Source organism: Neodiprion lecontei, chromosome 2, assembly GCF_021901455.1.
Source record: "Neodiprion lecontei isolate iyNeoLeco1 chromosome 2, iyNeoLeco1.1, whole genome shotgun sequence".
NCBI classification, from domain to species: Eukaryota; Metazoa; Arthropoda; class Insecta; order Hymenoptera; family Diprionidae; genus Neodiprion; species Neodiprion lecontei.
The window spans coordinates 37,175,196-37,200,032 of NC_060261.1; the positions used below are offsets into that span (position 1 = coordinate 37,175,196).

At 39.3% G+C, this 24,837-nt stretch overlaps 2 protein-coding genes across 3 annotated transcripts; one reads left to right on the plus strand and one right to left on the minus strand.

The window, feature by feature from the left end:
* Window positions 1-167: 167 nt before the first annotated feature.
* LOC107218088 (dnaJ homolog subfamily C member 1) lies at window positions 168-3,379 on the minus strand. 2 transcript variants are annotated; one of them, XM_046731361.1, is made up of 7 exons: window positions 3,044-3,379; window positions 2,738-2,839; window positions 2,492-2,602; window positions 1,957-2,201; window positions 1,510-1,822; window positions 1,194-1,412; window positions 168-1,108 (listed from the first exon to the last, which is right to left on the minus strand). In XM_046731361.1, the coding sequence occupies exons 1-7, from the start codon at window positions 3,188-3,190 to the stop codon at window positions 1,046-1,048; spliced, it is 1,200 nt and encodes a 399-aa protein (XP_046587317.1). In that variant the 5' UTR covers window positions 3,191-3,379; the 3' UTR covers window positions 168-1,045. The 2 variants fall into 2 exon arrangements, with proteins under 2 accessions (XP_046587317.1, XP_015511324.1); XM_015655838.2 differs by having other exon boundaries at window positions 2,384-2,602.
* A 1,151-nt stretch (window positions 3,380-4,530) lies between these two features.
* Window positions 4,531-7,978, plus strand: LOC107218089. Its single transcript, XM_015655839.2, has 5 exons — window positions 4,531-4,556; window positions 5,425-5,482; window positions 5,661-5,847; window positions 5,919-6,275; window positions 6,352-7,978. Exons 2-5 carry the CDS (start codon window positions 5,445-5,447, stop codon window positions 6,742-6,744), a joined length of 975 nt encoding a protein of 324 aa, XP_015511325.2. The 5' UTR covers window positions 4,531-4,556; window positions 5,425-5,444; the 3' UTR covers window positions 6,745-7,978.
* Window positions 7,979-24,837: the final 16,859 nt, after the last annotated feature.

Sequence of the window (24,837 nt, forward strand, 5' to 3'; positions counted from 1 at the left end):
GTTAAAGAGCTTTTCACAGCTGTTTTCTGTTAAGCACAATCGTACAGTGCTAGTTTGTTTGAATATAGCAGTCATAAATCAGCTATGTTCTTGATTTTGATTTACGTTGCCTCCATCAACTGTTCATGTTTATTTTACAGTTCAAACTAATTTTTTTTTATGAACGCTCGTAATGCTCACATAAAACTTGGGTGCCAAAATTTGTGGAAAAAAATCCTGATATACTTTCAATACTTACATTCCATGCTAAGAAATTGCAATTCACAGCCCGTGGTTGTCTCTCCAGATGATTGTGTTAGCAACTGCAGCTTTTCAACCCAAAGTAGGACTGGGTGGAAACTTTACTTACACATCTCTTGGGTAGAAACAGTATCCTGCGCAAATTTTATGGAAATTGATTCGGCGGTTTGACTTATATACAAAAAATTGGGGGTCCTGAAAGTCCTCGAAAACCACTTCTCAGGTGCTAATACGTATTTCATATATAGTTTAGAAATTTTTTCTCGTTCCAAAGTTTTTAGCGATGGCAAATTTACGAGACACTTTGTTTGCAATGATCGTCCATAAAAAGCATGCGTAGAGCCCAGTATTGTAGTAACAAAAGTAGACAAAGTGACATGGAAATATAGATAAGTCTCACAAGATTCAATGATGAACAAGTGATAATTCAAACTAGTGTCTCGCTTCGTAGAATCCTTTCTGTATTTTCACAGTAAGAAACAACCACAGAGGCAATTATGTGAAAATAGATTTGAGCCCATGTATTTAGTTCGATTGTGATCAAACAAGTCGTAATATTAGTTACAAACACTATTTTTCCAGCTTGATAATAAAAATAGATGAAGTAGATTGATTCTAAGGATATACACATGCATGTAATTCACAAACATACATAAATATCTATTTACAATACTGTACATGCACGTTTTTCCACGTCTGTTCGCATCACTCGATGTATTAAATAATAGTGGCATTTTTATTGAATAAATAAATTCCTGAAAGGTATGAAAAACTAAACAATTCTCAACACATATCTTCCACTTCACTATTGCTGTTGTTTTTTCTTGATGAGCTCTACTAACTGCCGATAGCGTATCTGACACTCTTCCTACACAACAAAGAATAAAATATATGTATTGACCATAATTATATGCCATGAATATTACTGGATAGTAAAAAATATTCAGAAATACCTTAGATTTTCCGTCGACACAAGTTGCGATCTTCTCCCAACGATCCTGTGACATGCCCTTGGGGTATTTACTTAATGCAGCTTCAAGTGCTCTTTGTTGTTCCTGACTCCATTCACCAACTGAATCTGTTACTTCTGCACGAGTTTTGATCTTCTTTGGCAATTCTTCTAAAGGAGTTTCTTCAACAACTTGATTTGGTTTCAACCCCTCATCTTTGACCTTTTAGAATCATAAATCATATCTCACTTTTACAACGATCTTAACAAAAACCAAACTTATGTCCACAAAACTGAGAAAGTTATTAAACTATAATTACTTTTTTGGCCATGTGTGTGACTTCAGTAACAGTTCTGTTCATGGCATCTGCGATCTTCTCCCATCGATCTGAAGTACCGCCAGGATATTTTTTAACAAGTTTAATTAATTCTGATATATCGTCATCAGTCCAAAGGCCTCCTCCAGTCGGTTTTGGCTTTTCAATCACATGGGTTTTCTGATAATTCTCTTGTTTATAATTATGAACTTCACTAAAATTACTTCCACTACGTTCTTGTAGAGTAAAACCAGCTCTGCGTCGTCTTGGACCCCGTGGTATGGGCTCAGGCTCGGGTTCTTCATTCATTTGAGCCCTGAGGATATGAAAAGCAATATTTGGACACATAGCCAATAATCTTTGTTCACCTCCACACAGAGAATCATACAAGAGATTAGTATGAGTTGTAGACAATGATCGTTACTTCAAGAATTATGAATCTCCACTCACAAAGCCAATTCTTCTTCTTCCTTCTTTCTACGTCTTCTTTCCGCTAGTACTTCCTTGATAGCTCGGATGCCTGATGGAATGCCAACAATGGAAAAGAATGTCCACCGAGGTAGTTGAAAAGGCAAAGTATTCCATACGCTTGGTGTTGGAATTTTCTCCAAGATGTCAGCCAAATCTGGTACATCCATCCTACCTTTACGATTTTTCTTCTGCATTTTCTGCAGCTTGCTCCCTAATACTTGTTCCTGTGAAAGGTGTATTACTGTTAGCAAGGTAACAAAGTATAGCATAATAAATCAATTGAATTGTGTAATAATAGAAAGTGATTATAAGACTGGTGCAGTATATATGTTTGAAGTTGCAAAAAAGCATCTCTATTTCATTACTCAGCAGCATTATTACTCTTGCATAGTCATCTGGTACTTACATAAGTATATCTTTTTTCAAAATACGCCGCCCATCCAACAATATACTGGCCAATTGTAATAACTATAAATAATATAATGCTCATTTCTAATAGTCCCATTTTTCGTACATGACGATAGTAGTATACAGCCGATCGCCAGTTAGGCAGTCCATTAACAAGAACATCATTATATCGTTCCCGTTTTCCAGGGTCCCTCAGGACATCATACACTGCGACTAGCTGTGAGTTAGAAGAATGAAAATAACAGCAATTATTATGGTCAACACAGAGCAGAGTTTAAATACAATAAACGGTGCACGACTTTCGAAGAACAATAATATCTAAGAATCAGTTAACATCTTCAGAAATACTTACATGCCTAAATTTTTCGTCAGCATCTGGAGCGCTGTTTTTGTCTGGATGCAGCTGAAGTGATAACCGCCTAAAAGCTTTCTTAATATCTGTAGAATTGGCATCCTTGAAACGAATATGATGATTAGTAATGACACGAAACTAAAGGAAAACCATGTTGGAGAGTAAAAAAAATTGGTGAATCATTTGAAAACACCGATTTGTGTAGGGAAAATTTGATACACTTCTTAGATGTGATGCAAACCACAGATTGGTATTAGATTCAATAAATGAAAATTATAATGATTATTAACGGGATGTTCTAGTTACCTGGGGAACACCTAAGAGAGCATAGAAGTTCTGATTAACTTCTTCGACGACGTCGAAAACTTCCAGTTCATCGTTGTCCCATGCTAATGAGAATCTGCATATGTCCAAAAATTGCAAGACACCGAAAATCACTAGCGACACCCTCATTTTTAAATTTTAAATATGTACATAACACATGTAGATTACTATCAAATCATTTACTACTCTTTTTGCCGGGCTATTTCGGAAACTGCAACATTTTCTGAATAAAACGAGGAAAATTTTGGTATAGGTTAACAATGCATATGCCACATCCCTGTCTGCTGCTAATGCTGCCACTGACTAGTGCTGACTATTCATTGGCGTGAGTTGAAAGTCGGAACCAAAGAGGATGGAGTTTTTGCGGTTGACGTGCTACAACACCCAAACACCTGATTACAGGCAACCCATCGTGCACTAAACGCTTGATGTTGAAACTTCTCTGGAGCGCCTTGGGTTGGTCAATGATGTAGCTTTCGGTTTTCCACAAAATCATATAAGTTGGAAGAGTATTACAATCAGCTTTAAATTACTTCTAAGAAAAATTATGAAAGGTGAATCCACGAACGATTATAGTTACGTGCTAAATTACTTCTTCTGTATTCAGAATCAATAACATCGGTTCAGATCATACATTTAAAAGTTACAGCTAAAACTTATTGGTCTTTTAATTTTGCAAGATAATTTTGAGACTGAAAAAACTCGGCTAAATTTGAGTATTTTATAAGCTGGTCTTAATTTATATCAGCTATACAATATAGCCAGAGATGCTGTAGAGCTATAAAAACCGGCCAAGAATAAAATGAGCAAATCGGAATCACAGCATTTCGATCGTGCTGCTACGTCGAATCGGTCTTGCGATTTTCCGTTTGCGAATATAGGTTTGTCACGAATTATTTTTATGAACGAACATAATTTTTCATTGACAACGAAACACAACAATATTTATGGAATTGCAAAAAACAATTGTACAAAAATACTGGCAATTTCCGCTTCATAAATCAAAGTTTCATTCCAAGGTATACTCGGTTATTCTAAAGGTTTCTAGCCTTACAGTCACATGAATTGGCTGTATGTACTTGATATTCGAATTTAAAGAAATCTTATTTAAATTGACAAGATTTATAGTGTACACTTAAAATTAGACCAGCGCGTTCATCCAAATGCCACATAATAGGCATGCATTACGTGTATGCGAATAGCGCAGAATCCTGTTGTGACTCTTCGACAGTGTTCTATATCGTTCAAACATCCCTCAAAATTATATCGAACCTTAGAGAGGAATTACATAATTTGATTTTCTGATACAACTTTTTCTTTTGAATAAAAGTGGAAATAAAATTAGATATCTCAATTATATTCGAATATAAATAATTGCATCCCTCCTTAAAAAATCGCGCCTTTCCGTTAAAGCAACGCGTGTCTGTCAGAGCTTGGATGAAGCCGATCAATACGAGGCCTGCCGCGCTCATCTGTGCTGGAAAATGTGCTGATAGTCAGTAAATTCCTCCCTACTTGTAGTCGTAAGAATTTTTTAAATATTTAGCTGAGTGTAACATTACGTGGTTGTGACTGATTGGAGTGCGCCTAAAAGTAATTTTTTCAATAAAATATTTTTGTACGTGTAGTATGGTTACTATTTGACACAATACCTAAGAACAGTGAAGATCAGGAACATCGAACGAAATTATGTAAGAACATGGTACGATCGAAAGTGCTACATTTTTTTTCAACAATCAATTTTAAAGACAGTCACGATTTAAGGTTTAACATCATTTTTGATACACGGAATTTTTAAATAACCCACACATATCTGGTTCTTTTGAAGAAAATTATAGTGAATCATTTACACTTCTAAAATGAACTTTTATTTGCAACTGATATTAAATAATTTCATTTGTTTGTTCGAGATAAATATAACGCGCGTTAATAAATAAAATTAAATAATGAATGTATACACTCGTGATTACTTAATACTGCAAATAGTATAATTTTTGCTTGTCGTTATAATGTGAGTGCTCAAAGACTGTTTTCTTCGTAAACGTAGTTAACACAATTTTCGCGAGAGCGTTATTTTCGCAATAAGTGATGTATTACGCAATTCCTCGCGTATTTCCAAACTCCTAATCATGAACATTTAAAGGAAACGGGAATTATTTTATTATGTATCATAAATTACTAACAATTGTTGAGCGATTTATGTACGACTATTCCGTCATCCATGGGAAATATACCAGTACAACCTGAAAATCACACAACGATTTACACTAAACTTGAGTCTAATAAGTGCAATAACAAAACTTGCTTGTAACTAATATAGTGAATTTAGAAACATTTCCTTTTCAATACCTGTGCCCGAAAAGGGGGCCAACTGCTGAAAGGGATGTTCACAATTCTGATTTCGACCTATTGGTACTTATGGTATGTGTGATGTGATTAGCAACTGGTATATGTATAATTGTGATTCACCGTAACGACTATGTCTACTGTTTCTTTGATATTATTATTCCTTGTAGTCAGAAACATGAACTATTTTTATCCTTCAAACTTCCCTTAAATTCCTTTCGATCACCCCTTATACATTATATATTCTCTATAGGGCGGCTGTATTAGCAGGACTTGCAATAACAGCTGTGTGCGCTTGTTGGTTCTGGAAACATTATGCAACTGGCTCAATTGAAGATGGGTCTTCATCAGACAGAACGTCAGCAGCTTCCTGTTACTTACCTCCGCATTACAGCCGATGCAGTTCGTTTTTTCAAGCTCTACCACCTCCTTACAATGAGGTAAATATCCCCTATTCACAAACCTTAATAGTAGCAAAAATCTGTCTGATACATTGAATAATGCCACCTAGGTGACATCAAAGCCGGACCTGTATCCGTTGGTGATTGGCTATGACGAAGGCATAGGCAAAAGTACTTCCGGCTTGGTGATGCGCTACTTTCGATCTTTGTCTCACGCGAGTACGTTGGATTCTCTGAGCTCAAGTTTTATGTGCAATGTGGTTAACGAGGCTAACACTATTATCCCACCACCATACTCCTGTAATAATAGCATAGATGAATTGTCAACCGTTGAATGCAGCCGAGGTCCAAACTTGAATGGCGGATCTATCATTTCATTAGCAAACCACAGGACAACTTCTGATATCTCTAGTCTGGCAGCTCAATCCCCTTGCTCACCTCCCAGAGCGACTACTCCCACTATAGAGGTAGGGTTCATTTAGTATGGTTGATTGATATAACAATAACCCATTTCCGATTTTTTGTCTCAACTTTTGATTATAGGTGAGGGAATTATTGGATAAGATCCACCAGCTCCCTGCACAGTTTCCACACGAGCCAAACGTCAACGTTCTAACGACGCAAAATCGACCACAAATGCTTGATAGTTTGAGTTCGTTCGGGGCCTTGACACGGCCTCTAAGTCCTGGAGAATTAGTGGCATTTAGGCCCAGAAGAGCTCGAGGGAAGATGTATATGCCTCTTGGCCTACCGAGTTCAAGAAGTAAGTCAAAAAGGTGGCTTTCTCGATCAGCGCCCACAACACCATGCGGGACCGCACCTCCGCCGCTATTACCTGGGCAGAATAGGAGACCATCCCAAGTCGAGAATAAGAGTATAGACTATCAGGGCGTTCCCTTGCTTTCTGAACAGGATGAAGAACCACAGCAAGTTTGACAGGATGAGAATTTGGTGCCTGAGAATAAGTAAAATAACGTTTTTATGAAACAAAATCTTGATAAAACAGGTTCTCATTGAACAATAAGAGCTTTCGATCCCTGATTGAAAAGTGGGTATATGTGACACATTTTAGTACACTAATAAGTAAGTTTCAAATTATACATTACATTCCGCAGCAGCAAAAGTATACCAATATGTATGCATTATCTCTTCAAATAAATCTTCAAAGCTTCAAATGTTAATGCTCAAGATAGCTTTGAATATTATAGAACCTGCTGCGTTAACTTTCATAAACCTTCTATAGGTAGATATACAAACAAGGGAAATAATTTAAGCAATCTTCTCAACTAGATCAATTCTAATAGATGTATATTTATAACAAAACTATTTCATGTTGTAAAACATTAAGTTTTCAGATTACCGGAAAGCTGTTCGCAGTTATATTACTTGAATAATTACACCTTGTGATAGAATATTATTACGAAAAAAGACGTAAAATGAAACTTCACACACCGATAGATCACGTGATATAAAGATTTGAGAGATTTATTAATACACACAATTTACCTAAGCAACGATTACAGAAACCTTTTACCTGACCTATATCTCATAGGTAGGTACATGCAATAATATATTCAAACATTACGTACATGATTACTCATTGTTAAACAGGATGGGTGAAATAATCGATAAATAATGATATTGCAAAGTACTACATGCTGAACTAATTTAGAGAAATAATACGTCCATTCTGGCCTTCCATTGTAGGGAATTAATATTCATACAAGAGACAAAAGAGAAATAAAACTAACAATTCCAAGACAATATGCAGAAAATTTATACAAGAAGGATAGTAGTACACGAACATTGCATGTATAGGATGTGCCTACAACGTAATCCTTACATAATAGAATAATGTCAGCTGAAATTTCAGGCCTGACAATAACGCCCTGCGTGTTGAATTGAAAGTGTCCCGATATTTGTTGAGTAAAGCGATTACGTGATTTACAGCCAGTTCTGAACTCATTATTATGCAACAGTAAATCTTCAACCAAATTAATCTGAAATATACCTAGGAAAGCTAAAAAAAAATATTTAAAGAAATATTAACGAGGCCTGACAATGTCATATAAAAATTGTAAGTAATTTATGTATGCACTGTGTAGTTACATGTATTTTTTTATGGAGTCTAATGTGAATAAAAATGAGCTGTTGTGGCAGGAGAAAATCACTTATTGTATGCGTGCTTTCCTCGCCAGTGTTACTATCATTCTGTCTAATACTAATACTCTAAAAACTATTGTTAACCCTGATGGTTTACAACCCATATTCACTGATAGATGTGTACCATAATTTCTAAAAGTCAATGGTATAATTCCGAAGCACAGATGTGTAGGCTGATAAAAAATCGTGCATACATATATGCATACACTGTAGCAGTGTGATATTAATTAAAGGTCGTCCATTCCATTTCCCCATATACGGGATGATGAAATTCACAGTACAGTTCAACTCATTCTCACAGCAAAGAGTTAATTTTCAAGTAGTTTGGAGGTACACGTTTTTGGGACGAATGTGGTGCTCAGGAGTAGTAATCATTCCAATTGGGTATTGATAACACGAAATAGCTTGTGTCTTTACACCTTACGTAATTGCAATATCCGTCTAGGCGCACGCGTGCGCACTCGCCTACAAATAATTTAATTAAAGTATAGGTACCCGAGAGAAGAATGTATATATAGATCATAAATAATAATAGATCAGATGTAATAATGATGCAGTGACAAAGAAGTATGTACCGGAAACAAACTAGATTATCTACAATAATACGGCTATGATATGAAAACCGAAGAATTATTCATTTCGAAATGGGATTCTATTCGACACGTGCTCGATCTATTCCATAACATTAATATTCATAATTATTCCAACAACTTTTCATTTGCTCTCTCGATCTTGAATTTTCGTAGGCATGGAATCGAAACGCTGTTTTAGCTAGTCGCAAGTGAAGTATCTACGTTGGGTAGAGAGGCAGAATTGTTTTTCGAAAGGTGTTCAAATGGAAAAAAATTCGAAGTAACTGTAATACATCACGGATGCGCTAAGTTTGATTGAGATGGAATGGGATGCTCCGTATATGAGACAGTATTTAACGCAATGTCGTGATTTAAAGACCTAAAAGGGTGATTGTCGGCGATTTTTTTTTTTTTTTATGGGGAGAGATGCAACGAAGCTTCTTAAAACTTCGAATGTATTTCAACACACATTTGAAAGGTAGGACCAAAGATTTTTATCATCTAACTGTCGCAGAACGGCAGCGTTATTAGCTGACCCGAAATGAAGAATATATCTTTAGTCAACGGCTGACCATCGAAGAGTCTAGTCGCTTGAGTCTGGATTCGGCAGAAAAGATAAAGTGCGTAGGTATGTCTTGACTGAAAAACTAAACTCATTATACATCATATCATATCATCATACATCATCATACATCATACATAGTATTAAAGTTCGAAACCAAAGTTTCGATGTGCGGATCTTCGAATGTTCAATAAGTGACGTCACCCAAAATTTTTTTTCTCCTGACGTCATCGATCTATGTACACGAAAATCAGCTCGCCGAATTCCTCAGTCTGGGAACAACCGCGCAGTAGAGAAGACGAATGAGAATCGCGCTCTGCAGATTTCGAGTACCGAGTTCTCTACTTCCGTGGGTCCCGCACTCCGGGTCCGCTTCATGGTCCAACTCGAGTTCCAGGACAAGCGCTCCGTGGTTTCTATGCTCCAGGTTCGCTACCTGGTGAAACTCGACTTCCAGGTCAAGCGCTCCGTAGTTTCTATGCTCCAGGTCCGCTACCTGGTGAAACTCGACTTCCAGGACAAGCGCTCCGTAGTTCTGGCTATCCTGGTCCTTGACCTGGTGACTTTTGACCTTCAGGACTACTTTTCCGTAGTTCTGGCTGTCCAGGTCCTCCACCTGGTGGATTTTGACATCCAGGAAAAGCGCTCCGTGGTCCAGGTTCTTGAACTGGTGACTTTTACCCAGCGCTGCGTAGTTTCTTCACTCCAGGTTCGGTTCCTGTTGAAACTAGACTTCTAGGGCAAGCGCTCCGTAGTTTCTGCGGTCCAGGTCCACCACCCGGCGACACTCGACTTCAAGAAGAGGACGAGGAGGACGAGGCGATGGAGGAAGACATGGAGATCAAAGAGGACGAGGTGGACGAGGAGGATTTTTCGCGCGAGCCCAAATTTAATAGCTATCAATCTGCTAATGAAATTTTTATAATTTTTTATAATTTTCTCATATTCTCCTTGGTCAAATCTGTCGATAAAAAAATTATACTGATCCTTACACAATATTTTTGATGTGTTCTAATACTTAAAATATTTATCAGTATTCAAGGTGTAACCCGAGGTGGTTGGCGTTGGTCGTCGGAGGTGGTTGGCGGTGGTTGAAGGTGATCGAGGTGGACGGGGATTTTGAGGATTTGTGCACTGTGAGTATAACATTTGTATAATATTTAAGGGGAGAAATCCCTTTAGAATTGTCAAAAAATCGATTTTTTTTTTACATATTTCGAAAGTATAATACCCAAAGAATATACTGACCAAAGGAAAACCCGAAATAATCAATATTTGCGGAGTTATCGCATATAGTGTAGAGCGGAGCGACAGCGTGCGGTCAGGTAGCGAGTCGGGCGCTCGGACCGTTAGAGGCGGAGCAACCTTCACATCACAATGCTCCCTTATCTACCTTTTTTTTTGACCAGGCGGATGTTTCGAGAAATTTTATAAAGGGGACATTATAGATATATCCATATAGCGTGAAACGGTAGGTATACGGAACGAAACGTCGCCCGAAAAACAGATTCAGTTTCGTTTGAAATTTTGTCACGAACGGCCGAGTTTACCAAAGTAAAATGCCAAACTATCCGAAAGGAACGCGAGGCTATATAGCCCGAAAATGTGCTTTTTGAGGAAGAAGAAGGTCTGCTGTACGCGCCTGGCATCGCTGATTAATCGGTAAGTCACTACAATCACTAGTTTTCACATGTTGAAACTTTGAACGCGATTATCTCGAAACAACATTTTAAAAAACTACTCGTGTTGTAGCTCCAAAAGTTATCGACCGATTTCGATGAAGTTTTGGGAGATCACACTCAGTGATATTATCGGAAGGATGTACCTAAAGTTCGAAAGGTAGCGCGTAAATAAATACCTTTTTAGGGGTCGAGTATGTCGAAAAAAAGGTCGAAAATTCGACCCTTAGAATAAAAAGGCTCCCAAATTTTCAATTTTGCACTTTGTCATCATTTTTTAGGTACATCCTTCCCCTTAATATGTCAATAAACGAATAACACTGGTTAAATCTTTTTCAGATCAACAGCAAGAGAGTGACAACTGCAGCACTTTTCGATGTCACGGAAAATAGGCGTCCCAAGACCCTTCATAACGCCGCCATTTTGTGTATGATCGCAACAAAAAAAATTGTTTCTCACCTTGAATGCCTCAATAAAATTATGTTGAAATTTGAAAATTATAAGATAATTTTTTCCCCTCTAAAAAAATCACCGAAAAATACCTATTTTTCACGCGTCCAAAGGGATGTCTCCCCTTAAATCGAATCTGAAACCAAAAATTTTCGGCTGCAAAGATGAAAAAAGTGAGGCTGACCCATTTGCATTTCTGGCGAAAATCTTGGCGATTTTGAAAAGTGCTGGAATCAATTCTTTCGGGCGCTATTCCGACGTAATTTTGCGAGAAAAATCGATTGGGCACAGTCCCAATACGCTGCGATCAACGCATCGAAAGTTACGGCCAAAAAACGAAAACCTGAATTTTCGACATTTTTCAGCAGGTGCTATTTCCTTCGTCATTTCTCTGCTGTTGATCCCACGCTCTTTTCGCTGCGTTTTCTGAGTTCGTTGGGGTCCAATTGGTCGAGCAAGAGTCATACGAATCAATTCTGAGACGAAAAATTTTTTGGTCAAAAAAAAAGGAAGGTTAACCCCTTTGTATTTTTGGCGAAAATTTTCGCGATTTTGAAAAGTGCTGGAATCAATTCTTTCAGGCACTACTCCGACGTAATTTTGCGAGAAAAATCGATTGGGCACAGTCCCAATACGCTGCGATCAACGCATCGGAAGTTACAGCCAAAAAACGAAAACCTGAATTTTCGACATTTTTCAGCAGGTGCTATTTCCTTCGTCATTTCTCTGCTGTTGATCCCACGCTCTTTTCGCTGCGTTTTCTGAGTTCGTTGGGGTCCAATTGGTCGAGCAAGAGTCATACGAATCAATTCTGAGACGAAAAATTTTTTGGTCAAAAAAAAAGGAAGGTTAACCCCTTTGTATTTTTGGCGAAAATTTTCGCGATTTTGAAAAGTGCTGGAATCAATTCTTTCAGGCACTACTCCGACGTAATTTTGCGAGAAAAATCGATTGGGCACAGTCCCAATACGCTGCGATCAACGCATCGGAAGTTACAGCCAAAAAACGAAAACCTGAATTTTCGACATTTTTCAGCAGGTGCTATTTCCTTCGTCATTTCTCTGCTGTTGATCCCACGCTCTTTTCGCTGCGTTTTCTGAGTTCGTTGGGGTCCAATTGGTCGAGCAAGAGTCATACGAATCAATTCTGAGACGAAAAATTTTTTGGTCAAAAAAAAAGGAAGGTTAACCCCTTTGTATTTTTGGCGAAAATTTTCGCGATTTTGAAAAGTGCTGGAATCAATTCTTTCAGGCACTACTCCGACGTAATTTTGCGAGAAAAATCGATTGGGCACAGTCCCAATACGCTGCGATCAACGCATCGGAAGTTACAGCCAAAAAACGAAAACCTGAATTTTCGACATTTTTCAGCAGGTGCTTTTTTCTTCGTCATTTTTCTGCTGTTGATCCCACGCTCTTTTCGCTGCGTTTTCTGAGTTCCTTGGGGTCCAATTGGTCGGGCAAGAGTCAGACGAATCAATTCTGAGACGAAAAATTTTTTGGTAAAAAAAAAGGAAGGTTAACCCCTTTGTATTTTTAGCGAAAATTTTCGCGATTTTGAAAAGTGCTGGAATCAATTCTTTCAGGCACTATTCCAACGTAATTTTGCGAGAAAAATCGATTGGGCACAGTCCCAATACGCTGCGATCAACGCATCGGAAGTTACAGCTAAAAAACGAAAACCTGAATTTTCGACATTTTTCAGCAGGTGCTTTTTTCTTCGTCATTTCTCTGCTGTTGATCCCACGCTCTTTTCGCTGCGTTTTCTGAGTTCCTTAGGGTCCAATTGGTCGGGCGAGAGTCATACGAATCAATTCTGAGACGAAAAATTTTTTGGTCAAAAAAAAAGGAAGGTTAACCCCTTTGTATTTTTGGCGAAAATTTTCGCGATTCTGAAAAGTGCTGGAATCAATTCTTTCAGGCACTATTCCAACGTAACTTTGCGAGAAAAATCGAGTGGGCACAGTCCCAATACGCTGCGATCAACGCATCGAAAGTTACGGCCAAAAAACGAAAACCTGAATATTCGACATTTTTCAGCAGGTGCTATTTCCTTCGTCATTTCTCTGCTGTTGATCCCACGCTCTTTTCGCTGCGTTTTCTGAGTTCGTTGGGGTCCAATTGGTCGAGCAAGAGTCATACGAATCAATTCTGAGACGAAAAATTTTTTGGTCAAAAAAAAAGGAAGGTTAACCCCTTTGTATTTTTGGCGAAAATTTTCGCGATTTTGAAAAGTGCTGGAATCAATTCTTTCAGGCACTACTCCGACGTAATTTTGCGAGAAAAATCGATTGTGCACAGTCCCAATACGCTGCGATCAACGCATCGGAAGTTACAGCCAAAAAACGAAAACCTGAATTTTCGACATTTTTCAGCAGGTGCTATTTCCTTCGTCATTTCTCTGCTGTTGATTCCACGCTCTTTTCGCGGCGTTTTCTGAGTTCCTTAGGGTCCAATTGGTCGGGCAAGAGTCATACGAATCAATTCTGAGACGAAAAATTTTTTGGTAAAAAAAAAAGGAAGGTTAACCCCTTTGTATTTTTGGCGAAAATTTTCGCGATTTTGAAAAGTGCTGGAATCAATTCTTTCGGGCACTATTCCAACGTAATTTTGCGAGAAAAATCGATTGGGCACAGTCCCAATACGCTGCGATCAACGCATCGGAAGTTACAGCTAAAAAACGAAAACCTGAATTTTCGACATTTTTCAGCAGGTGCTTTTTTCTTCGTCATTTCTCTGCTGTTGATCCCACGCTCTTTTCGCTGCGTTTTCTGAGTTCCTTAGGGTCCAATTGGTCGGGCGGGAGTCATACGAATCAATTCTGAGACGAAAAATTTTTTGGTCAAAAAAAAAGGAAGGTTAACCCCTTTGTATTTTTGGCGAAAATTTTCGCGATTCTGAAAAGTGCTGGAATCAATTCTTTCAGGCACTATTCCAACGTAATTTTGCGAGAAAAATCGAGTGGGCACAGTCCCAATACGCTGCGATCAACGCATCGAAAGTTACGGCCAAAAAACGAAAACCTGAATATTCGACATTTTTCAGCAGGTGCTATTTCCTTCGTCATTTCTCTGCTGTTGATTCCACGCTCTTTTCGCTGCGTTTTCTGAGTTCCTTAGGGTCCAATTGGTCGGGCGAGAGTCATACGAATCAATTCTGAGACGAAAAATTTTTTGGTCAAAAAAAAAGGAAGGTTAACCCCTTTGTATTTTTGGCGAAAATTTTCGCGATTCTGAAAAGTGCTGGAATCAATTCTTTCAGGCACTATTCCAACGTAATTTTGCGAGAAAAATCGAGTGGGCACAGTCCCAATACGCTGCGATCAACGCATCGAAAGTTACGGCCAAAAAACGAAAACCTGAATATTCGACATTTTTCAGCAGGTGCTATTTCCTTCGTCATTTCTCTGCTGTTGATTCCACGCTCTTTTCGCTGCGTTTTCTGAGTTCCTTGGGGTCCAATTGGTCGGGCAAGAGTCATACGAATCAATTCTGAGACGAAAAATTTTTTGGTCAAAAAAAAAGGAAGGTTAACCCCTTTGTATTTTTGGCGAAAATTTTCGCGATTTTGAAAAGCGCTGGAATCAATTCTTTTAGGCACTATTCCAACGTAATTTTGCGAGAAAAATCGATTGGGCACAGTCCCAATACGCTGCGATCAACGCATCGGAAGTTACAGCTAAAAAACGAAAACCTGAATTTTCGACATTTTTCAGCAGGTGCTTTTTTCTTCGTCATTTCTCTGCTGTTGATCCCACGCTCTTTTCGCTGCGTTTTCTGAGTTCCTTGGGGTCCAATTAGTCGGGCAAGAGTCATACGAATCAATTCTGAGACGAAAAATTTTTTGGTCAAAAAAAAAGGAAGGTTAACCCCTTTGTATTTTTTGCGAAAATTTTCGCGATTTTGAAAAGTGCTGGAATCAATTCTTTCAGGCACTATTCCAACGTAATTTTGCGAGAAAAATCGATTGGGCACAGTCCCAATACGCTGCGATCAACGCATCGGAAGTTACAGCCAAAAAACGAAAACCTGAATTTTCGACATTTTTCAGCAGGTGCTTTTTTCTTCGTCATTTCTCTGCTGTTGATCCCACGCTCTTTTCGCTGCGTTTTCTAAGTTCCTTGGGGTCCAATTGGTCGGGCAAGAGTCATACGAATCAATTCTGAGACGAAAAATTTTTTGGTCAAAAAAAAAGGAAGGTTAACCCTTTGTATTTTTGGCGAAAATTTTCGCGATTCTGAAAAGTGCTGGAATCAATTCTTTCAGGCACTATTCCAACGTAATTTTGCGAGAAAAATCGAGTGGGCACAGTCCCAATACGCTGCGATCAACGCATCGAAAGTTACGGCCAAAAAACGAAAACCTGAATATTCGACATTTTTCAGCAGGTGCTATTTCCTCCGTCATTTCTCTGCTGTTGATTCCACGCTCTTTTCGCGGCGTTTTCTGAGTTCCTTAGGGTCCAATTGGTCGGGCAAGAGTCATACGAATCAATTCTGAGACGAAAAATTTTTTGGTAAAAAAAAAAGGAAGGTTAACCCCTTTGTATTTTTGGCGAAAATTTTCGCGATTTTGAAAAGTGCTGGAATCAATTCTTTCGGGCACTATTCCGACGTAATTTTGCGAGAAGAATCGATTGGGCACAGTCCTAATACGCTGCGATCAACGCATCGGAAGTTACGGCCAAAAAACGAAAACCTGAATTTTCGACATTTTTCAGCAGGTGCTTTTTTCTTCGTCATTTTTCTGCTGTTGATCCCACGCTCTTTTCGCTGCGTTTTCTGAGTTCCTTGGGGTCCAATTGGTCGGGCAAGAGTCATACGAATCAATTCTGAGACGAAAAATTTTTTGGTAAAAAAAAAAGGAAGGTTAACCCCTTTGTATTTTTGGCGAAAATTTTCGCGATTTTGAAAAGTGCTGGAATCAATTCTTTCAGGCACTATTCCAACGTAATTTTGCGAGAAAAATCGATTGGGCACAGTCCCAATACGCTGCGATCAACGCATCGGAAGTTACAGCTAAAAAACGAAAACCTGAATTTTCGACATTTTTCAGCAGGTGCTTTTTTCTTCGTCATTTCTCTGCTGTTGATCCCACGCTCTTTTCGCTGCATTTTCTGAGTTCCTTAGGGTCCAATTGGTCGGGCGAAAGTCATACGAATCAATTCTGAGACGAAAAATTTTTTGGTCAAAAAAAAAGGAAGGTTAACCCCTTTGTATTTTTGGCGAAAATTTTCGCGATTCTGAAAAGTGCTGGAATCAATTCTTTCAGGCACTATTCCAACGTAATTTTGCGAGAAAAATCGAGTGGGCACAGTCCCAATACGCTGCGATCAACGCATCGAAAGTTACGGCCAAAAAACGAAAACCTGAATATTCGACATTTTTCAGCAGGTGCTATTTCCTTCGTCATTTCTCTGCTGTTGATTCCACGCTCTTTTCGCTGCGTTTTCTGAGTTCCTTGGGGTCCAATTGGTCGGGCAAGAGTCATACGAATCAATTCTGAGACGAAAAATTTTTTGGTCAAAAAAAAAGGAAGGTTAACCCCTTTGTATTTTTGGCGAAAATTTTCGCGATTTTGAAAAGTGCTGGAATCAATTCTTTTAGGCACTATTCCAACGTAATTTTGCGAGAAAAATCGATTGGGCACAGTCCCAATACGCTGCGATCAACGCATCGGAAGTTACAGCTAAAAAACGAAAACCTGAATTTTCGACATTTTTCAGCAGGTGCTTTTTTCTTCGTCATTTCTCTGCTGTTGATCCCACGCTCTTTTCGCTGCGTTTTCTGAGTTCCTTGGGGTCCAATTAGTCGGGCAAGAGTCATACGAATCAATTCTGAGACGAAAAATTTTTTGGTCAAAAAAAAAGGAAGGTTAACCCCTTTGTATTTTTTGCGAAAATTTTCGCGATTTTGAAAAGTGCTGGAATCAATTCTTTCAGGCACAATTCCAACGTAATTTTGCGAGAAAAATCGATTGGGCACAGTCCCAATACGCTGCGATCAACGCATCGGAAGTTACAGCCAAAAAACGAAAACCTGAATTTTCGACATTTTTCAGCAGGTGCTTTTTTCTTCGTCATTTCTCTGCTGTTGATCCCACGCTCTTTTCGCTGCGTTTTCTAAGTTCCTTGGGGTCCAATTGGTCGGGCAAGAGTCATACGAATCAATTCTGAGACGAAAAATTTTTTGGTCAAAAAAAAAGGAAGGTTAACCCCTTTGTATTTTTGGCGAAAATTTTCGCGATTCTGAAAAGTGCTGGAATCAATTCTTTCAGGCACTATTCCAACGTAATTTTGCGAGAAAAATCGAGTGGGCACAGTCCCAATACGCTGCGATCAACGCATCGAAAGTTACGGCCAAAAAACGAAAACCTGAATATTCGACATTTTTCAGCAGGTGCTATTTCCTCCGTCATTTCTCTGCTGTTGATTCCACGCTCTTTTCGCGGCGTTTTCTGAGTTCCTTAGGGTCCAATTGGTCGGGCAAGAGTCATACGAATCAATTCTGAGACGAAAAATTTTTTGGTAAAAAAAAAAGGAAGGTTAACCCCTTTGTATTTTTGGCGAAAATTTTCGCGATTTTGAAAAGTGCTGGAATCAATTCTTTCGGGCACTATTCCGACGTAATTTTGCGAGAAGAATCGATTGGGCACAGTCCTAATACGCTGCGATCAACGCATCGGAAGTTACGGCCAAAAAACGAAAACCTGAATTTTCGACATTTTTCAGCAGGTGCTTTTTTCTTCGTCATTTTTCTGCTGTTGATCCCACGCTCTTTTCGCTGCGTTTTCTGAGTTCCTTGGGGTCCAATTGGTCGGGCAAGAGTCATACGAATCAATTCTGAGACGAAAAATTTTTTGGTAAAAAAAAAAGGAAGGTTAACCCCTTTGTATTTTTGGCGAAAATTTTCGCGATTTTGAAAAGTGCTGGAATCAATTCTTTCAGGCACTATTCCAACGTAATTTTGCGAGAAAAATCGATTGGGCACAGTCCCAATACGCTGCGATCAACGCATCGGAAGTTACAGCTAAAAAACGAAAACCTGAATTTTCGACATTTTTCAGCAGGTGCTTTTTTCTTCGTCATTTCTCTGCTGTTGATCCCACGCTCTTTTCGCTGCATTTTCTGAGTTCCTTAGGGTCCAATTGGTCGGGCGAGAGTCATACGAATCAATTCTGAGACGAAAAATTTTTTGGTCAAAAAAAAAGGAAGGTTAACCCCTTTGTATTTTTGGCGAAAATTTTCGCGATTCTGAAAAGTGCTGGAATCAATTCTTTCAGGCACTATTCCAACGTAATTTTGCGAGAAAAATCGAGTGGGCACAGTCCCAATACGCTGCGATCAACGCATCGAAAGTTGCGGCCAAAAAACGAAAACCTGAATATTCGACATTTTTCAGCAGGTGCTATTTCCTTCGTCATTTCTCTGCTGTTGATTCCACGCTCTTTTCGCTGCGTTTTCTGAGTTCCTTGGGGTCCAATTGGTCGGGCAAGAGTCATACGAATCAATTCTGAGACGAAAAATTTTTTGGTCAAAAAAAAAGGAAGGTTAACCCCTTTGTATTTTTGGCGAAAATTTTCGCGATTTTGAAAAGTGCTGGAATCAATTCTTTTAGGCACTATTCCAACGTAATTTTGCGAGAAAAATCGATTGGGCACAGTCCCAATACGCTGCGATCAACGCATCGGAAGTTACAGCTAAAAAACGAAAACCTGAATTTTCGACATTTTTCAGCAGGTGCTTTTTTCTTCGTCATTTCTCTGCTGTTGATCCCACGCTCTTTTCGCTGCGTTTTCTGAGTTCCTTGGGGTCCAATTAGTCGGGCAAGAGTCATACGAATCAATTCTGAGACGAAAAATTTTTTGGTCAAAAAAAAAGGAAGGTTAACCCCTTTGTATTTTTTGCGAAAATTTTCGCGATTTTGAAAAGTGCTGGAATCAATTCTTTCAGGCACAATTCCAACGTAATTTTGCGAGAAAAATCGATTGGGCACAGTCCCAATACGCTGCGATCAACGCATCGGAAGTTACAGCCAAAAAACGAAAACCTGAATTTTCGACATTTTTCAGCAGGTGCTTTTTTCTTCGTCATTTCTCTGCTGTTGATCCCACGCTCTTTTCGCTGCGTTTTCTAAGTTCCTTGGGGTCCAATTGGTCGGGCAAGAGTCATACGAATCAATTCTGAGACGAAAAATTTTTTGGTCAAAAAAAAAGGAAGGTTAACCCCTTTGTATTTTTGGCGAAAATTTTCGCGATTCTGAAAAGTGCTGGAATCAATTCTTTCAGGCACTATTCCAACGTAATTTTGCGAGAAAAATCGAGTGGGCACAGTCCCAATACGCTGCGATCAACGCATCGAAAGTTACGGCCAAAAAACGAAAACCTGAATATTCGACATTTTTCAGCAGGTGCTATTTCCTCCGTCATTTCTCTGCTGTTGATTCCACGCTCTTTTCGCGGCGTTTTCTGAGTTCCTTAGGGTCCAATTGGTCGGGCAAGAGTCATACGAATCAATTCTGAGACGAAAAATTTTTTGGTAAAAAAAAAAGGAAGGTTAACCCCTTTGTATTTTTGGCGAAAATTTTCGCGATTTTGAAAAGTGCTGGAATCAATTCTTTCGGGCACTATTCCGACGTAATTTTGCGAGAAGAATCGATTGGGCACAGTCCTAATACGCTGCGATCAACGCATCGGAAGTTACGGCCAAAAAACGAAAACCTGAATTTTCGACATTTTTCAGCAGGTGCTTTTTTCTTCGTCATTTTTCTGCTGTTGATCCCACGCTCTTTTCGCTGCGTTTTCTGAGTTCCTTGGGGTCCAATTGGTCGGGCAAGAGTCATACGAATCAATTCTGAGACGAAAAATTTTTTGGTAAAAAAAAAAGGAAGGTTAACCCCTTTGTATTTTTGGCGAAAATTTTCGCGATTTTGAAAAGTGCTGGAATCAATTCTTTCAGGCACTATTCCAACGTAATTTTGCGAGAAAAATCGATTGGGCACAGTCCCAATACGCTGCGATCAACGCATCGGAAGTTACAGCTAAAAAACGAAAACCTGAATTTTCGACATTTTTCAGCAGGTGCTTTTTTCTTCGTCATTTCTCTGCTGTTGATCCCACGCTCTTTTCGCTGCATTTTCTGAGTTCCTTAGGGTCCAATTGGTCGGGCGAGAGTCATACGAATCAATTCTGAGACGAAAAATTTTTTGGTCAAAAAAAAAGGAAGGTTAACCCCTTTGTATTTTTGGCGAAAATTTTCGCGATTCTGAAAAGTGCTGGAATCAATTCTTTCAGGCACTATTCCAACGTAATTTTGCGAGAAAAATCGAGTGGGCACAGTCCCAATACGCTGCGATCAACGCATCGAAAGTTACGGCCAAAAAACGAAAACCTGAATATTCGACATTTTTCAGCAGGTGCTATTTCCTTCGTCATTTCTCTGCTGTTGATTCCACGCTCTTTTCGCTGCGTTTTCTGAGTTCCTTGGGGTCCAATTGGTCGGGCAAGAGTCATACGAATCAATTCTGAGACGAAAAATTTTTTGGTCAAAAAAAAAGGAAGGTTAACCCCTTTGTATTTTTGGCGAAAATTTTCGCGATTTTGAAAAGTGCTGGAATCAATTCTTTTAGGCACTATTCCAACGTAATTTTGCGAGAAAAATCGATTGGGCACAGTCCCAATACGCTGCGATCAACGCATCGGAAGTTACAGCTAAAAAACGAAAACCTGAATTTTCGACATTTTTCAGCAGGTGCTTTTTTCTTCGTCATTTCTCTGCTGTTGATCCCACGCTCTTTTCGCTGCGTTTTCTGAGTTCCTTGGGGTCCAATTAGTCGGGCAAGAGTCATACGAATCAATTCTGAGACGAAAAATTTTTTGGTCAAAAAAAAAGGAAGGTTAACCCCTTTGTATTTTTTGCGAAAATTTTCGCGATTTTGAAAAGTGCTGGAATCAATTCTTTCAGGCACTATTCCAACGTAATTTTGCGAGAAAAATCGATTGGGCACAGTCCCAATACGCTGCGATCAACGCATCGGAAGTTACAGCCAAAAAACGAAAACCTGAATTTTCGACATTTTTCAGCAGGTGCTTTTTTCTTCGTCATTTCTCTGCTGTTGATCCCACGCTCTTTTCGCTGCGTTTTCTAAGTTCCTTGGGGTCCAATTGGTCGGGCAAGAGTCATACGAATCAATTCTGAGACGAAAAATTTTTTGGTAAAAAAAAAAGGAAGGTTAACCCCTTTGTATTTTTGGCGAAAATTTTCGCGATTTTGAAAAGTGCTGGAATCAATTCTTTCAGGCACTATTCCAACGTAATTTTGCGAGAAAAATCGATTGGGCACAGTCCCAATACGCTGCGATCAACGCATCGGAAGTTACAGCCAAAAAACGAAAACCTGAATTTTCGACATTTTTCAGCAGGTGCTTTTTTCTTCGTCATTTCTCTGCTGTTGATCCCACGCTCTTTTCGCTGCGTTTTCTGAGTTCCTTGGGGTCCAATTGGTCGGGCAAGAGTCATACGAATCAATTCTAAGACGAAAAATTTTTTGGTAAAAAAAAAAGGAAGGTTAACCCCTTTGTATTTTTGGCGAAAATTTTCGCGATTTTGAAAAGTGCTGGAATCAATTCTTTCAGGCACTATTCCAACGTAATTTTGCGAGAAAAATCGATTGGGCACAGTCCCAATACGCTGCGATCAACGCATCGGAAGTTACAGCCGAAAAACGAAAACCTGAATTTTCGACATTTTTCAGCAGGTGCTTTTTTCTTCGTCATTTCTCTGCTGTTGATCCCACGCTCTTTTCGCTGCGTTTTCTGAGTTCCTTGGGGTCCAATTGGTCGGGCAAGAGTCATACGAATCAATTCTGAGACGAAAAATTTTTTGGTCAAAAAAAAAGGAAGGTTAACCCCTTTGTATTTTTGGCGAAAATTTTCGCGATTCTGAAAAGTGCTGGAATCAATTCTTTCAGGCACTATTCCAACGTAATTTTGCGAGAAAAATCGATTGGGCACAGTCCCAATACGCTGCGATCAACGCATCGGAAGTTACAGCCAAAAAACTAAAACCTGAATTTTCGACATTTTTCAGCAGGTGCTTTTTTCTTCGTCATTTTTCTGCTGTTGATCCCACGCTCTTTTCGCTGCGTTTTCTGAGTTCCTTGGGGTCCAATTGGTCGGGCAAGAGTCATACGAATCAATTCTGACACAAAAAATTTTTTGATCAAAAAAAAAGGAAGGTTAACCCCTTTGTATTTTCGGCGAAAATTTTCGCGATTCTGGAAAGTGCTGGAATCAATTCTTTCAGGCACTATTCCAATGTAATTTTGCGAGAAAAATCGAGTGGGCACAGTCCCAATACGCTGCGATCAACGCATCGAAAGTTACGGCCAAAAAACGAAAACCTGAATATTCGACATTTTTCAGCAGGTGCTATTTCCTTCGTCATTTCTCTGCTGTTGATCCCACGCTCTTTTCGCTGCGTTTTCTGAGTTCCTTGGGGTCCAATTGGTCGGGCAAGAGTCATACGAATCAATTCTGACACGAAAAATTTTTTGATCAAAAAAAAAGGAAGGTTAACCCCTTTGTATTTTCGGCGAAAATTTTCGCGATTCTGAAAAGTGCTGGAATCAATTCTTTCAGGCACTATTCCAATGTAATTTTGCGAGAAAAATCGAGTGGGCACAGTCCCAATACGCTGCGATCAACGCATCGAAAGTTACGGCCAAAAAACGAAAACCTGAATATTCGACATTTTTCAGCAGGTGCTTTTTTCTTCGTCATTTCTCTGCTGTTGATCCCACGCTCTTTTCGCTGCGTTTTCTGAGTTCCTTGGGGTCCAATTGGTCGGGCAAGAGTCATACGAATCAATTCTGACACGAAAAATTTTTTGATCAAAAAAAAAGGAAGGTTAACCCCTTTGTATTTTTGGCGAAAATTTTCGCGATTCTGAAAAGTGCTGGAATCAATTCTTTCAGGCACTATTCCAATGTAATTTTGCGAGAAAAATCGAGTGGGCACAGTCCCAATACGCTGCGATCAACGCATCGAAAGTTACGGCCAAAAAACGAAAACCTGAATATTCGACATTTTTCAGCAGGTGCTTTTTTCTTCGTCATTTCTCTGCTGTTGATCCCACGCTCTTTTCGCTGCGTTTTCTGAGTTCCTTGGGGTCCAATTGGTCGGGCAAGAGTCATACGAATCAATTCTGAGACGAAAAATTTTTTGGTCAAAAAAAAAGGAAGGTTAACCCCTTTGTATTTTTGGCGAAAATTTTCGCGATTCTGAAAAGTGCTGGAATCAATTCTTTCAGGCACTATTCCAACGTAATTTTGCGAGAAAAATCGATTGGGCACAGTCCCAATACGCTGCGATCAACGCATCGGAAGTTACAGCCAAAAAACGAAAACCTGAATTTTCGACATTTTTCAGCAGGTGCTTTTTTCTTCGTCATTTCTCTGCTGTTGATCCCACGCTCTTTTCGCTGCGTTTTCTGAGTTCCTTGGGGTCCAATTGGTCGGGCAAGAGTCATACGAATCAATTCTGACACGAAAAATTTTTTGGTAAAAAAAAAAGGAAGGTTAACCCCTTTGTATTTTTGGCGAAAATTTTCGCGATTTTGAAAAGTGCTGGAATCAATTCTTTCAGGCACTATTCCAACGTAATTTTGCGAGAAAAATCGATTGGGCACAGTCCCAATACGCTGCGATCAACGCATCGGAAGTTACAGCCAAAAAACGAAAACCTGAATTTTCGACATTTTTCAGCAGGTGCTTTTTTCTTCGTCATTTCTCTGCTGTTGATCCCACGCTCTTTTCGCTGCGTTTTCTGAGTTCCTTGGGGTCCAATTGGTCGAGCAAGAGTCATACGAATCAATTCTGAGACGAAAAATTTTTTGGTCAAAAAAAAAGGAAGGTTAACCCCTTTGTATTTTCGGCGAAAATTTTCGCGATTCTGAAAAGTGCTGGAATCAATTCTTTCAGGCACTATTCCAACGTAATTTTGCGAGAAAAATCGAGTGGGCACAGTCCCAATACGCTGCGATCAACGCATCGAAAGTTACGGCCAAAAAACGAAAACCTGAATATTCGACATTTCTCAGCAGGTGCTTTTTTCTTCGTCATTTTTCTGCTGTTGATCCCACGCTCTTTTCGCTGCGTTTTCTGAGTTCCTTGGGGTCCAATTGGTCGGGCAAGAGTCATACGAATCAATTCTGAGACGAAAAATTTTTTGGTAAAAAAAAAAGGAAGGTTAACCCCTTTGTATTTTTGGCGAAAATTTTCGCGATTTTGAAAAGTGCTGGAATCAATTCTTTCAGGCACTATTCCAACGTAATTTTGCGAGAAAAATCGATTGGGCACAGTCCCAATACGCTGCGATCAACGCATCGGAAGTTACGGCCAAAAAACGAAAACCTGAATATTCGACATTTTTCAGCAGGTGCTATTTCCTTCGTCATTTCTCTGCTGTTGATCCCACGCTCTTTTCGCTGCGTTTTCTGAGTTCCTTGGGGTCCAATTGGTCGGGCAAGAGTCATACGAATCAATTCTGACACGAAAAATTTTTTGATCAAAAAAAAAGGAAGGTTAACCCCTTTGTATTTTCGGCGAAA

What these genes read in the sequence shown, in the direction of transcription:
- LOC107218088 (XM_015655838.2), bottom strand. Translation starts at nt 3,190, where the DNA reads ATGAGGGTGTCGCTAGTGATTTTCGGTGTCTTGCAATTTTTGGACATA. An exon ending in CTCTCTTAGGTGTTCCCCAG is followed by an intron (nt 2,840 to 3,043) that starts GTAACTAGAACA and finishes ATTCGTTTCAAG; the next exon opens with GATGCCAATTCTACAGATAT. An exon ending in CTGACGAAAAATTTAGGCAT is followed by an intron (nt 2,603 to 2,737) that starts GTAAGTATTTCT and finishes TCTAACTCACAG; the next exon opens with CTAGTCGCAGTGTATGATGT.
- LOC107218089 (XM_015655839.2), top strand. Translation starts at nt 5,445, where the DNA reads ATGTTCACAATTCTGATTTCGACCTATTGGTACTTATG. An exon ending in TCGACCTATTGGTACTTATG is followed by an intron (nt 5,483 to 5,660) that starts GTATGTGTGATG and finishes TATTCTCTATAG; the next exon opens with GGCGGCTGTATTAGCAGGAC. An exon ending in TACCACCTCCTTACAATGAG is followed by an intron (nt 5,848 to 5,918) that starts GTAAATATCCCC and finishes AATGCCACCTAG; the next exon opens with GTGACATCAAAGCCGGACCT.